Raw genomic sequence first — 14,481 nt, 5'->3', positions numbered from 1 at the left:
TTCATAGTGAATGATTTAATAGAATCAACAATGATTTGCAATTGAATAATCACATTTTCTCGAATTTAGAGCTTATTTTCAATTTTAGGTGAAAATGTTACTGAACATTAATTGTAGAGATTTTCATGCTCAATCTACTCCGCTTGATTTTTTTTTGTTTAAATTGTATCTGAAGCCTGATAATTGGGAATTTGAAATCGAACTTTGCATTGATGGGGCGAGCTCCTGAAATTTTTACAGATATGGGACTTGTGGCAGTTGATAGAGCTCATCGATGACTATTTTAGGTATGAGTTTGATCAAAATCGTTGGAGCCGTTTCCGAGAAAATAGCGAAAAACCCTGTTTTTGACAACATTTTCGCCATTTTAGCCGCCATCTTGAATTGCATGTGATCGAAATTGTTCGTGTTGGATCCTTATAGTGAAAGGACCTCAAGTTCCAAATTTCAAGTCATTCCGTTAATTGGGAGATGAGATATCGTGTACACAGACTCACATACACTCATACACACACACACACACACCACACACACACACACCACACACACACACACACACACACACACACACACACAGACCAATACCCAAAAACCACTTTTTCGGACTCAGGGGACCTTGAAACGTATAGAAATTTAGAAATTGGGGTACCTTAATTTTTTTCGGAAAGCAATACTTTCCTTACCTATGGTAATAGGGCAAGGAAAGTAAAAACGTTGCCGATCAACGGTCTTGACGTTGCCTTCTATAGACGGTAGCTGATACAGGTTTAATGATGTAATATCAACGGTTCATTCTCGTTTAAAATAATCAATTATATTTTATGAAGCAAGAAATTATATTTTTCAATGATTTTATAATGAATTTTCATAATTAAGATGTAATATTTTGTTAATTATTTATCAATTCTACATTGTTAAAAGACGACCTGGCAACAGAGCAAAGCGAGAAAGAGATAGCGTTATTCGCTTTGTTCAAGGTCTATAAATACAGGTCATGACACTCGTGTTCCTTATGGAGCGGCCATTATGTGGGGGGTCTTTATGGCTGTACATTTGAAATATTCCAATCTGCTCATAACAAAATCATGCATTATGCTTTTTAAAAAATATTATGGTTAAGATAATATGTAAATTCAGGTTTTCGATTTTTTAATAATGAAATTTCAATAATAAATGGTTCAATAATTCATTTATTATTAATAATTATTCATAAGGCAATCATATGATTCATAAGGCATTGGGACAACGAGTTGACTAAATAACGCCATTTGTCCTAAGGACAAAAGGCAAACCTCAAAAAAGTTTGAAGTTCCCAATCTAAAAATCAACAATTCAGTTTCTAGTTGGAATTTAAATATTATTCTGTGTGAAGAATTTATTTTACAATACAAAGCCAAGCAATATTCCTTGAACAATATAAGAAAATGACACATCATGTTGTTCAATTTATGATGATAACAGCTGATAAATTTGAAAATTGGTGAACTAGAACCCCATAAAATGGCGATTTTGCAATGCATCACGGGATTGTGTCATCACCTGTATTTATAGACCTTGGCTTTGTTGAATGTTAGACAAGGGTAGCAATAGAACAGCTGTAACTTACTAATAGTGGGTAGGTTTGTGATTTTGTATTCAAATTTTTCAAATAAGTGCAATATTTTTCATTTTTTTTATTGCGATACATTGTGATATGAATGTATGATTCATATGATTTATGAATCATTTCAAGTATTATGTCAACCTTCAAAATTCAAAATCTTCCAATTCCTGAACCAAAAATCAAGTGACGAAGCCGTGTGTGATATCATAACCTCTACCTTTAGACAACATTAGGCCAAACTTTTTATCAACATTTTTGGAGAGATATAGTAGAGGCTCAGCCTAGTTTTTCCTTCAATGTTATAATTATATCATGATTGTTGTATTTTGTATAAAAAATAGAATAAAAATAAATAAATACCATTGCGAATCAAACACTGCCATTATAACGTGGACCTCACTACAGCGAAGCCAAGTATTGATTAAAATGTATTTGTGACTGTAAAGGTGCGTACAGATTTACGCGCCGCGAACATGAGCAATTCACTTTTAATCAGCTGATGCCAAGCTTTAATCTGTATCTTACCGTTTCTGTAAAAATACAGATGTAATCAGCTGATTAAAAGTGAATTGCTTATGTTCGCGGCACGTATATCTGTACGCACCTTTACATGTATTGAGGTGGATTCACACAAATCAGTATCAGTGTAAGTGTGCAGTACAGGAATATATAATCACCTTGAGTTCGAATAGGATATGGGACTATTCCGACTCAGCCCGGCCGAGTGAGTATGAATACTCAAATTAGAACTTATGGGAATAATATTCTCACTGTACCTGACACGTTGACTGATACTGACATGAGGGAGTTCAGCTTTAATGTCAAAGTGCCGGTTGCACAAAAGCCGATTGAATTTCAATCGTGATTAATTCCACGAAAACCAATCAGGGAAGCCGTCTTATCAAAAAGGCATTCTCTGATTGGTTCTCGTGAAATTAATCACGGTTAAAATTTAATCGGCTTTTGTGCAACCGGGCCAAAGTGTTATTCTAATAAACTTATTATATATATTTATTTATCTATATTTTCAAACACTAGTGCATCTGTGATAATAAATTAAGTTGATAATATATGTTATTGTAATAATATGACTTAACCTAATGTACTTAATGTATTTTCCCACTGAAGCCTAATGCACTTAATGTATTTTTATGGCTGAAATAAATCATTGAATCATACCTATAGTTAATGGCTTTTGTGTAACCGGGCCCAAGTGTTATTGTAATAAACTTTTGGCAAGAAAGTTCTGATCTTATTACTAAGAAAATGGGTTGATAAGACAATAACTGACCTGGAAATCGTTGGGCGAGAGGTAGTTCTCAAGTCGGGTGGGGTCGACACCTTCGGGCAGAGGTCGCTGCAGCAGCTGAGCCAGTGGATACGTCGACCTAGTCAGGCGAGCCAGCTCAGCCTCCACTGACAACCATTCACCTGGCTTCCTTCCGTCCTGTCATCAACAAAATTAAAAATCAATTGACTATAACGATTAAAATTCACAAAATAACAATTAATTCAACACAATCAAAGGTAGCTTTCAGAATAAGATTGAAAATCTTTTGAACTTAATTCATCTATAATCTTTAGAATTCAACACAATCAAAGATAGCTTCCAGAATAAGATGGAAACTCTCTTGAACGTAATTCATCTTATCTTTTGAAAATCTCTCTCAATTGAAATTGAAAACCATAAAGTTTTCATCACCACTGAAAACCGTTCACTAGCCTTCATTCCGTCCTGTCACTGGTTGTGACTATTTATTATTGAATTGTATGGTAAAGCTCAAATTGATTCCCATATGCATGTGTGAGTGTGTGTGTGTCTGCGTGTGTGAAAGTACATTTTGATAAAAATTAGCAGTGTTGTCAGCTCCTACTAACGGGCAAAAGACTTTGTTCTTTTTTGTTAGTAGTAATTTTATTTTGCTCTGTGAAAATCATAAGTTTGTTTTTTTCCTTTTCTCTTATTATATATATTTTTTAGTTTTAAATTACAGTATGTTATTATACTCAAGAGAAGGAACTTGTACTATAATATGTTGTATTTGTTTTGATGCAAAATAAAAATTATTTGATTTGATTTGATTTTTATTTGTCATCAACAATTATTAACAAAATGAAAATCAATTCAATACACCAAAGGTAGCTTCAAGGATAATATCATACATGAAGAATAATCTCAAAAATTGAAGAACTTAATCAAAATCATTTAAACACATTTTTGACCTCTACTGACAACCATTTAATCGGCTTCATTCCGTCCTGTCGTAAACAATTACTAGTAGTTCTGTGAACAGTAGACCTCGCGCTCAGTAAGTTACATTGACCTGTTGTTATGTTTTCTCAAAAATTAATAAATTCTTTTTTTTTTCTATATAATATTATAATTATTTTTAAATATAATTATAAAATGATTTATCAATTTAAAATGTCTAGAAAAAATCCTAAATAAACATAGAGCTCTGTCCTATCGTACCACGTGACGTGTCGTCCCGGAATGTGAGTGTGAGCGCTGCAACTGCCTACAACGTTGATGGAAAGATACATTTTCAAGATGTTTGATGTTTTTGAACGGGTAGTATTATAGTCAACTGTCTACTAACGTTGATGGAAAGATACATTTTCAAGATGTTCAATGTTTTTGACCGAGCGAAGTGAGGTTCAAGATTCAAGTCGACGGTTTTGCATTTCTCTTTTTGATTATATTTATGTTTTTATGTTCCGCATTTACAGCGAAACGCCGCAATAGATTTTCATGAAATTTGACAGGTATGTTCCTTTTTGAATTTCGCGTTGACTTATACATAAGGTTTTTTGAAATTTTGCATTTTAAGGATAATACAAAAGGAAGAGGAGCCTCCTTTGAACGCCAATATTACCGTAAAACTCAGACTTTAGAATTATTCATTATAAATCAGTGGACTATAATACTACCCGTTCATAACATCGAGCATCTTGAAAATCTATCCTTTGACCTCATTTCTTTAAAAACTAAAACTTCAATCAGCCGCCATTTTTGATAAAAGTATCATAGAACATTTTAATTGATGTCATCTTTCTTAGTTTAAAAAGGCCTTTAAAATGATGTACCACAAAATGGATGTTTACATTTAAAATATTCGAGCTACAACCCTTAAGTCACCCCCTTATGAGAGGTTGAAATTCAGTTGTACGTCAAAAGGTAGAGTATTTGTCCAGTAATCCAGTAACTTATCCTGAAAGTTACAGTATTATATCTACAACAGTCTCAAACTTATTGAAGGGTTTCCATACATATGAATGAATGAATGAATTTTATTTGTCAAAAACAAAATACAAAAAAGCTTTACAAAAATAAATATAAGTATATGCTACTACACTCAAACTAGTATATGACTCACTCTGTATATAATAGGCTAGTATGAAAGCTAGTCTACTCACGGCAATATTGATCTCGGCAATATCATCGCGATCGGTCCAATCGGGGAAGAGGTTAGTGAACTGTAGAGGCTCCAGACCGGCATAGGCAAGCAGCACACCTGACTCCGCCCCCTTCGACTCCGACGCCCCCTTTTTGGCGCGCCACAAGGCGAGCGCAGTCGCCATGGCTGCGCGCCGCTCCGCCTGCCACCGCACGCCACTTCTGCTTCCGCTACTTCCGCTTCCGCCACCCAGGGCGGCATCCGCGTCGTCCGCGTCCGAACCGGAACCGGAGCCGGAGCCGGACTCGTCCACTGACGGCAGCCAGCCCTGCCACAGCCAGATCACGTCTTCCGCGTCCAAAAGGAACATGGCTGTCACAAACACACAATAAACTAAAATAAAATATTTTCACTTAAAATCATCATTTGTAGTTGCATTTTTAATATTATTATTATTATTATTATTATTAATATTATATTATTATTCATAGGTTCAGTCTTGATTTTTATTAGGAATCGCTTATTTGAGAAACAACATATTTCATTTTTTTTGTTATTTTCACTTTTCAACTGAAATGAATTCTTATAATTTAAATACATCGTTTCATAGAGAAACCACACATATCCAAATTTTTATTGAATAAAATGGAATTGACATATTGAAGAAATAAATTGAGCAATCATCTCAGAATTGAGTTTTTTGAATATGAAAAAAATAAGCCGAGATTGTACTGGTAGTTTAGTTGGAATTATGTTTTTCTTTGTTCCTGAAAAATATCATTTTGTAGACATGTGTTGTTTCTAAAATAAAAGATTCATTGTTAGAGTGAAATTCAAGTTTTATATAGTCTGTATCCACTATCACAAATTGATTTCAAACTAGTTCAAAAGGCTTCCTCCTCTTCAGCCTCCTAGTTAGATCTTCATTCTGTGGTAGATGGCTTGCCTCAGGGATAGAGTTTCAACTCATACATATTAGTTTATCACACATACCACATAATATAACAGTCACTACTACAAAGGAAATGAGAGAAATATGACACAAAATGAAAACATGATATTATTTCCTACTAGCCGTCAGGCTCGCTTCGCTCGCCATATCCGTCTAGCCAGGGGGCTCCGCCCCCTGGACCCCCGACTGGATCGTCCAAGAATGAGATCAGCAGGCTCGCTTCGCTCGCCTGCATTTTTATCATGTTAGGACAATCCAGTCGGGGGTCCAGATTAAACGTCTGGCTAAACGGATATGGCGAGCGAAGCGAACCTGACGGCTAGTAATATAATATTCCCAGGATTGAAGTAGCAGTGCCCAATCAATTTTTCCGCGATAAATGCATTCAAATCTTCAACTTGGTGCCAACCTAACAAAGTCAACTCAACTTAATGCCAGCCTGACAAAATTATTAATTTAGTTGCCAGTTAACAACTGTTTCGAAGAGGTACTCTATCTAGATTATAGTTCTATAGTAACATATGATATGGAAATTTCAATTATAATTTAGAGATTGAGAGAAGAAGAATATACATGCTAAAAGACGAACTTTAAACCCTTAAAAACAACCCTTAAAGTTAAAATATTGCCAAAAGATTTCTTATTGCGCCTCTAAAGGGCCAACTGAACATACCTACCAAATTTGAACGTTTTTGGTCCGGTAGATTTTTAGTTATGCGAGTGAGTGAGTGAGTGAGTGAGTCAGTCAGTCAGTCAATCAGTCAGTCAGTCAGTGAGTGCCATTTCGCTTTTATATATATAGATTTTAAAATGTTTTTTTTCGATAATAAATTAATATTTTCACATGTTACATGTAGCCGCGTCCAGACTATGCCGACACGTGTCGTTCGATATTTGACTTATCCACATACCTCCGTAAATGTGGACTAGTCGAGCGGCACATGCCAGTGGAAGTGAATTTGAATTAAAGTTAAAGAATAAATGAGTGACGCTGCAGTGGCGGCTGCTGCAATTATCATTGCAGATGCAAGAAGTCAGCATGATTGCCGTCGTCGCCGCCCAAGGAGGTCTTGGGCAAGGCCCAGCTTTGTCCGAGACAGAAAAAAGTATAGTACTGAAAGATTTATTGCATAATGATGTTGATGATTCAAATTTGTTTGGTCGTCACTCCAATCCATCACATTAATGTAATGTGATGGATATATTAATATAATAATATAAACTTGAAAAAAATTTCAAATAAAACAATAGTGTGAAATGTTGCGCAACCCGGTTTAACACGCCCACACTACTGATGTCGATTTGACTTCTTTGATCCATACCGACTTGATTCGGGTTGAATTCGGTTCAGGCCGACATGATTCGACAAAGGCGGGCGACATGTCCACACTTGTTCAACAGAGTCGATAGACCCCATTCGGCATAGTGTGGACCTTTATGAGTCGATTGAATAAAAACTGGAATCTAGTGACTAGCAGCCACTAGTCATTATTTCTAGCTATACAGTTGACATTATACAGCTGACTCGAATCCCAGCTTGAAAATGACATAGAATTAGCAATTGCTAGCTTTTTCAATCGAACTAGAGGTGTGTACAAACTCATGCTCAATGAGCACTCGTACTTCATTTTTCATCAACAGATTATATCTGTATCTTAAGCCTAGTTTACACATCGCCAATTGGCGAGACAGTTGTATTTGGACAATTATCATCACGTGGTTGCGGATTGTCGGAGGCCGACGAGGTTAAACGAGAAGATGTTTATACGCGGCCAACTATTGGCACGTCAGTTGACAGCTAAACATGTCCGAGTTCTCGTCATCTGTTGTGACTGAACTGGCAAAAACAAGACTGGCCTACACCGTTCACACACAGCGCCAATTGACGCGACAACTCAGATTCCGAGTGGTGGGGGGGCTCGCTGGGCCCAATTGACTGTCCATAGTTCGTTCGTTAGGACTGTGAGTAAAGTCAGTGGAAGGGATAGACTTGTTTCGTTTCATACAGTTATTCTGTCACAGATCTGGCAGTTTAAAATAATTGTATTATTAAGGGAGACAGATTCTGAACCTGTTCATTGGTTCAGTTAATTTTGTTTTTAAATACTAACTGTAAAGTCGCGTTTCAACCAGTGAATGCCAAAGGGGGAAGCGATCTTTGGAAAGGTAGGTGTTATCCTTTTGAGTTTTCTTTTATATTTTCCATTACCACAAAAATTGATTCAATGCAGCAAAGCAAGACGCCCTTAATATTGTGTTCTTCTAATAAAGTAATCTTGATTGTTTTAAATGTAAATATAGGATAAAGTTTCATTAAATGTTATAGTAACTGTTCACCTTTGATTTTATCTTTACACCCACCCAATCTATTGGTTATAGTTTCAGTCTTTCTTCATCGTAATTACATATATAGTTTTTCCCCCGTTACATAATTTAGTGGAAGTGTCACCGCTTGCTTACATAATTTGTGAAGGCACCTGATTACATATTTGTTGGAGGCTTCTCCATCCGCTCCTTACATAATTGGTCCATAGTCTACTCCAGGAGACAGTTGAATTTCGGGCCAATTGGCAAGACAATTATCCTAAAGTGTTTATACGAAGACAATAATTTCATGCCAGTCATTTGTCTTCTGACAATCGTCTTGCCAATTGGCAATGTGTAAACTAGGCATTACTGTTTCTGTACAAATACAGATATAATAAGCATTGCATCAATTCAATTTCATTTATTGCCAATTAGAATATTCAAAACATATTACAAAATCTTTATAATATGACATATCATTAAAAATATAAATAAATAAGCTAATAGAAAGTGAAATGCGCATGTTTGTGGCGCATGAGTCTACGCACCTTCATATTTTAAAATTGAAATTACATTCTCAACATTTCTTTACAATTACCTGGCTGACTGGCAGAATAGAGATCGTTCTGTATGTAGGGAAAGGGACAGGCGAGCGTGGGGTGACCGCACGGTGGTACAACCGGTACAGCAGTGAATTGTCCCAGAACGCTGGTCATGTGGAAGAGGCGTGGCGTCCAATCGTAGGATAGATCAGAGTTCAGCAGTGAAACGTACAACTGTCGGTTGCATCCACCGAGACCTGCAAAAAATACAACAAACTCAATTAATAAGATGAAACGAAAGAGATGTGACACTTCTACATTATTTATTTGAGCAAAAATATAATTTAAAAGCACTTCATCATCAGTGATTGTTTAGTATTCAGCTTCAAGTAAAAACTACCAATGTATTTTTTTCAAAAATAAGTTTAATACACCAATACATCACTAATATCGATTATTTTCAGTTCCAGAAGAGCCAATGTCTTATCTCAAAGCAATAAAAGGTTATAAAATTTATACTACCAATGTCATGATTGTCTACCAATTGTCAATGTCAATTTGTCTACCAATCTCAGAGTGCGAAAACTACCAATGACGACATATGTTTTTAGATTGTCATTCATAATCCGTGCCATAACTACCAATGTTGACTTCCGCACTTCTAGCACTCGCATTTCCGTATCGAAATGCCGCAGTTCGAAAATACAAGGTGATCTTTCAAGCTGATTTGTGAGAAAGTTGATATTTTGACATAGGTAGTTCTTGTACCAGGCCAAAGATCTTAGAGTGACGTCCAAGTTATAATGGCAGTGTTTGATTAGCAATAGTACTGAGCTTAGTCAGCATTAGTATTCAATAAAACCAATTAGCGGCCTGCGCGCCGTGCTTAGTCCGTTTTCATTCTTCAACTCTGAACGTCGGGGTTATGTCCGACGATTCGGTGAATAAAATTTGTTTTTAAAAACTTGTCATCTTCTTAGATAACCTTAGCTGGCGCCCGAACAGGGACGGGTGAAGGAAAATTCGCGATCAAAATTTCGGGTTTTTCTGTGAATTTTAATTCTTAACACCCGTTTCGACTTGAATCCGCGATCGGAAGTTTGGTGAAGTAATGTGCTATAAAAGTGAAGTGGTATCATCATCAACTTAATCCTGGCCGGCAGACGTTCATTCAACTCCTGTCATCCAGATTCCTTGAGGTTGAACCATCGACCCTCACTCAGGAAATTGCTTGAGGAAGCAGAAGAAGAAGAAGACGAAGACGTTCGACTACAGCCACCAACACCACCTCCTGCCGAAGACAACATGAATGACGCAGCAGCAGCGGCACCCCTGCAGCCAGAGCAACAAGCATCTGCAGCACAGGTACCGACTATTTCAAAACCATTACCTAAGGGTGATCTCGATCTAATCCCCGATTATGACGGAAATCCAATTGAACTCATATCATTTCTTGAAGTGGTAGAAACTCTACTAACTGGATATTGTACAAGTGACATTATTGAAGCCCCAGCCAATCACTTCCGTTTATTATTTCAAATCAAGAAAAGACTCCATGATATGGCCAAAATTGTAGTAATAAACAGTACTTGCAAATCAGTTAAAGAAGTAATCACAATCTTGAAAAACAATTTTGCAGACAATCGATCAGTGCATCAACTCACATCAGAACTTTTAACGCTTAAACCAAATCCAAAACAACATCCTCTAGTATTTGTGAATACACTTGAAGAAAAACGTACCACCATAATTTGTAGGCACAAACTTGACGGTGTTCACGGTGAATTTTTGGACTTTGTGACTAACCAACTAGACAAACAAGTTATCAATGTTCTAGTTGAAGGACTTCCATACCAGCTAGGAGCCCACCTTCAAACGTTACGAGTGAAAAATCTACAAGACGCAAGACAAGCTATCATTAGTGAAAGCAATGCTGTTTTAAAACACTTGAACTTTTCAACCGATGTTTCAAAAATGCACTACAAAAGCTACAATACCCATGATAAATCTCATCACAACAACAACCAATCTAAATTTCAAAACTCTCAACATGTTCAAGCAAACAAACAACAATCATTTCCAAATCAATTTCGTCAAAATAATCAACACCAACAGTTTCAATCTCAACAATTCAAACCTCAGAACTTTCAAAACTTTCAACACAGAAATCCTAATCAGAATGTGAATAACCAGAATAGATTTCAACAAAATCAAAATCGCCAAAATACTGACGTATCAATGCGAACCGTTTCGAATCTAAGAAAATCAAATTCAGTTCATTTGACTGAACCAGTTGAAACAACTGAAGAAGTCGATAACTCCAAATTTCAACAGCTATCAGACAAAGTCGACAAACTCGCCGAAGCTTTCCATGATTTTTTAGGAGCAGACAACACTCAAAGCAATCAGAGGTGATTGAAATGAACTATTGTGAAAAGAACGAGTTGCCATTCCTGTGTGTAAATGATTGTAAAATATTAATTGATACTGGATCCAAATATAATTTTGTAAGAACTGATAATAAGACTTTCCCGTGTATTAATGTAGAAAAATATGAATTCAAAATCAAAACACCAGCCGGAGAAGCTACAGGACATTGGCGTGTTAATTTAGATTTAAGTTCCGTGCATGCTAGTTTAAGTAATGAATTGTATTTTGTACATGACTTTAGTTCTAATTACGATATTTTGCTAGGTCACGAAACCCTCAGTAGAATTGGAGCTCAAATTGATTTTCAAACAAACTGTATGATTACCCCTGACAAAACATTTATTTTGAATGGACTTACTCCTGTTAAAATTCACAAGGGAATTAATTCTTTGAAACTACCCCTGATAAACAGATCAGATGCAAAGCTAGGCATAACGAATATACCAGCTTTAGAATTGAATGAAATACTTGTAAATGTAACTGATAGAGATTTTTGTGAATTTGAATATTTTTCCGATGTTGAAAGAGATGTAAATATCGAGTGTCTTGAAATCGAAGAGTGCGAATTAATGGATTGTTCTCCTTCCGAGAAATCCTTGACTCATGACGAAATCTCCCAAATCATTCAACTTGACCATATTGACAGACGTGACAAAGACCAAATTGTAAATTTAGTTCATGAATTCCAAGACATACTAAAATTAGAAAACACTTTACTGACTGCAACTCACTTACTAAAACATAGGATTGAGACAACTGACGATTCTCCTGTATATACCAAAAATTATAGGTATCCCGTAGCCTTCAGAGACGATATAAAAATCGAAGTTCAAAAATTACTTGACGGAAAAATTATCCGACCTTCAAATTCACCTTACAATTCCCCACTCTGGGTAGTACCAAAAAAGCTTGACAATTCAGGAAAACGTAAAGTACGTTTAGTAATTGACTACCGAAAAATTAATGACAAGACAAAAAGTGACAAGTTCCCTCTCCCAAACATAGAAGACCTTTTTGGAAAAATTGGAAGAGCAACTTATTTTACGAGTTTAGATTTAGCATCTGGCTTCCACCAACTCGAAGTAGAAGAAGCAGATATTCCTAAAACTGCATTCAGCACAGACGACGGTCATTACGAGTTCGTAAGGATGCCTTTCGGCCTAAAGAACGGACCACCAAGCTTCATGAGAGCTATGAATCTTATATTTTGTGACACTCCAAATGCATTAGTGTATATGGATGACATAATAATTTTTTCTGACTCATTTGAAGAACACCTGAAAGATTTGAGAAGAGTATTCAAGAAATTGAGAGATTATCAATTGAAGATTCAACTAGATAAAACAAACTTTTGTAACATGGAATTATTGTTTTTAGGACACATTGTTTCAAAGGATGGAATTCGTCCTAATCCTGCCAAAATCGAAGCTGTCTCACAGTTTCCTATACCGAAAACCGTTAAAGAAATAAAACAATTTCTTGGTATGACCGGATTCTATAGAAAACTCATTAAAAACTATGCGAAAATTGCCCAACCTCTAACTAGAGCCTTGAGAAAAGACGAAAAAATCAATGTCAACAACACTGAATACAAAGAAGCATTCAATAACTTGAAACAAGCTCTGTGTAATTCACCCATATTGACATTTCCAAATTTTGAGAAAACATTTACTCTGACGACAGACGCATCAAATTATGCTATCGGCAGTGTCCTTTCACAGAACATAAATGGATCCGACCTCCCAATTTCATACGCATCCCGTACTCTCAATAGAGCAGAATGTAATCTACCAACCATTGAGAAAGAGTTATTAAGTATCGTTTGGAGCATAAAACATTTTCGACCTTATTTATATGGTAGAAAATTTGTTGTTAAAACAGACCACAAACCCCTTGTTTGGCTCAGGAACCTGAAAGAACCAAATTCCAAACTCTTAAGATGGAAACTTCTTTTGGAAGAGTACGATTTCACTGTGGAATATTTAAAAGGAAAATCGAATGTAGTCGCCGACGCATTATCTCGAAATCCGATTAAAGCTTCAGAAGTACTGAATAACGAAATAATTGACTTTCAAACTCTTGTTAATTTAGATTCAGAAGAAATACCTCAACTCAATTCACCTACAAATTCTCTTGAAATACCAATGGATGAATTAATGAATGAAACTGATGTTGACCTAGATCAAGTACTAGCAGATTTATTTCCAAATCAAAACCTGAACGTGCCTCCAGATCAAAACAATGAAATGGAAAACGACAATGACTCTTTAGTCACGATTCATTCACAAGAATCATCTGATGACCGAGCCGCTATAGTAGGCGACAGTTCTCCTATCAACAAAGAGAAATATCAAATTGTTCTAAAACGTGGAAAATTTGGAATTCATTTCATGAAAGTGTTCAATAAGAACAGAGTCAACATCACTGTCTCTTCGAAAAATGATATTTCAAATAACTTAGAGAAGTTGAAAACTTATTTCCAACCAGATCTCACCTACGGTATTGTTTTCGAAAGTCCTAACAAGAAATTCGAGCCCATTGCGGAAAGCATTCTCTATTTTTTGATTGAAAAACTGAAAGAGGCAAGTCAAACTACGAAATTCAAAATTTATAAGATAAAATTATCAGATGTAACCGATGTGGAAGAACAGAAAGAACTCGTTTCATCTTATCATGAAGGTAAAACATTCCATCGTGGAATAAACGAAAACTATTTGAAATTGAGACGTAATTACTATTGGCCCAATATGCATAGTGATGTAACGAATTATGTAAATAATTGCCCAACATGTCTACGCACAAAATACGACCGAAGACCTGTTAAAATTCAGTATCAAGTAACACCTACCCCAATGCGACCTTTCGAGAAAATTCAAGTAGACGTATTTTCGTTCGAATCCCATAAAGTGATGACCACGATTGACTTATTTTCTAAATTCTTCCAAGCTTTTGTGATTGATAATGTTAATGGCCCTGCCATAACGAAAGCGCTGAAAGATTACATTTCAAAATATCCAATCCCCGACACAATGTGTATGGATGGAGGAAAGGAATTTGATAATGCTCTTGTGAGACAATTTTTAGCATTATATGAGATAACACCCCATTACGCTTCATCTGGACATCCAGATAGCCAAGGTTCGATAGAACGTGCGCATTCCACTCTGGTCGAATTGCTCACTGGAATTGGAACTGAAATGCCACAAGCATCTTTCAAAGAGAAACTAGATCTTGCTATTATCACATACA

The 14,481-nt window shown here is 36.0% G+C and overlaps 1 protein-coding gene across 6 annotated transcripts in view; it reads right to left on the bottom strand.

The window, feature by feature from the left end:
* Positions 1–14,481, bottom strand: part of LOC111045543 (supervillin) — a 212,396-nt gene that overhangs the window by 4,214 nt on the left and 193,701 nt on the right. For all 6 annotated transcript variants that reach the window (XM_039429203.1, XM_039429201.1, XM_039429200.1 and 3 more), the window contains 3 exons: positions 8,859–9,059; positions 5,021–5,373; positions 2,895–3,050 (listed from right to left, as the gene is read on the bottom strand). In XM_039429203.1, coding sequence (XP_039285137.1) covers positions 2,895–3,050; positions 5,021–5,373; positions 8,859–9,059 — 710 coding nt within the window. The remainder of the gene's footprint in view (positions 1–2,894; positions 3,051–5,020; positions 5,374–8,858; positions 9,060–14,481) is intronic.

This window comes from Nilaparvata lugens, chromosome 5 (genome assembly GCF_014356525.2).
Source record: "Nilaparvata lugens isolate BPH chromosome 5, ASM1435652v1, whole genome shotgun sequence".
Lineage (NCBI taxonomy): Eukaryota > Metazoa > Arthropoda > Insecta > Hemiptera > Delphacidae > Nilaparvata > Nilaparvata lugens.
The sequence above is the reverse complement of the archived record's forward strand: the minus strand, read 5'-3'. Positions and strand labels throughout refer to the sequence as shown.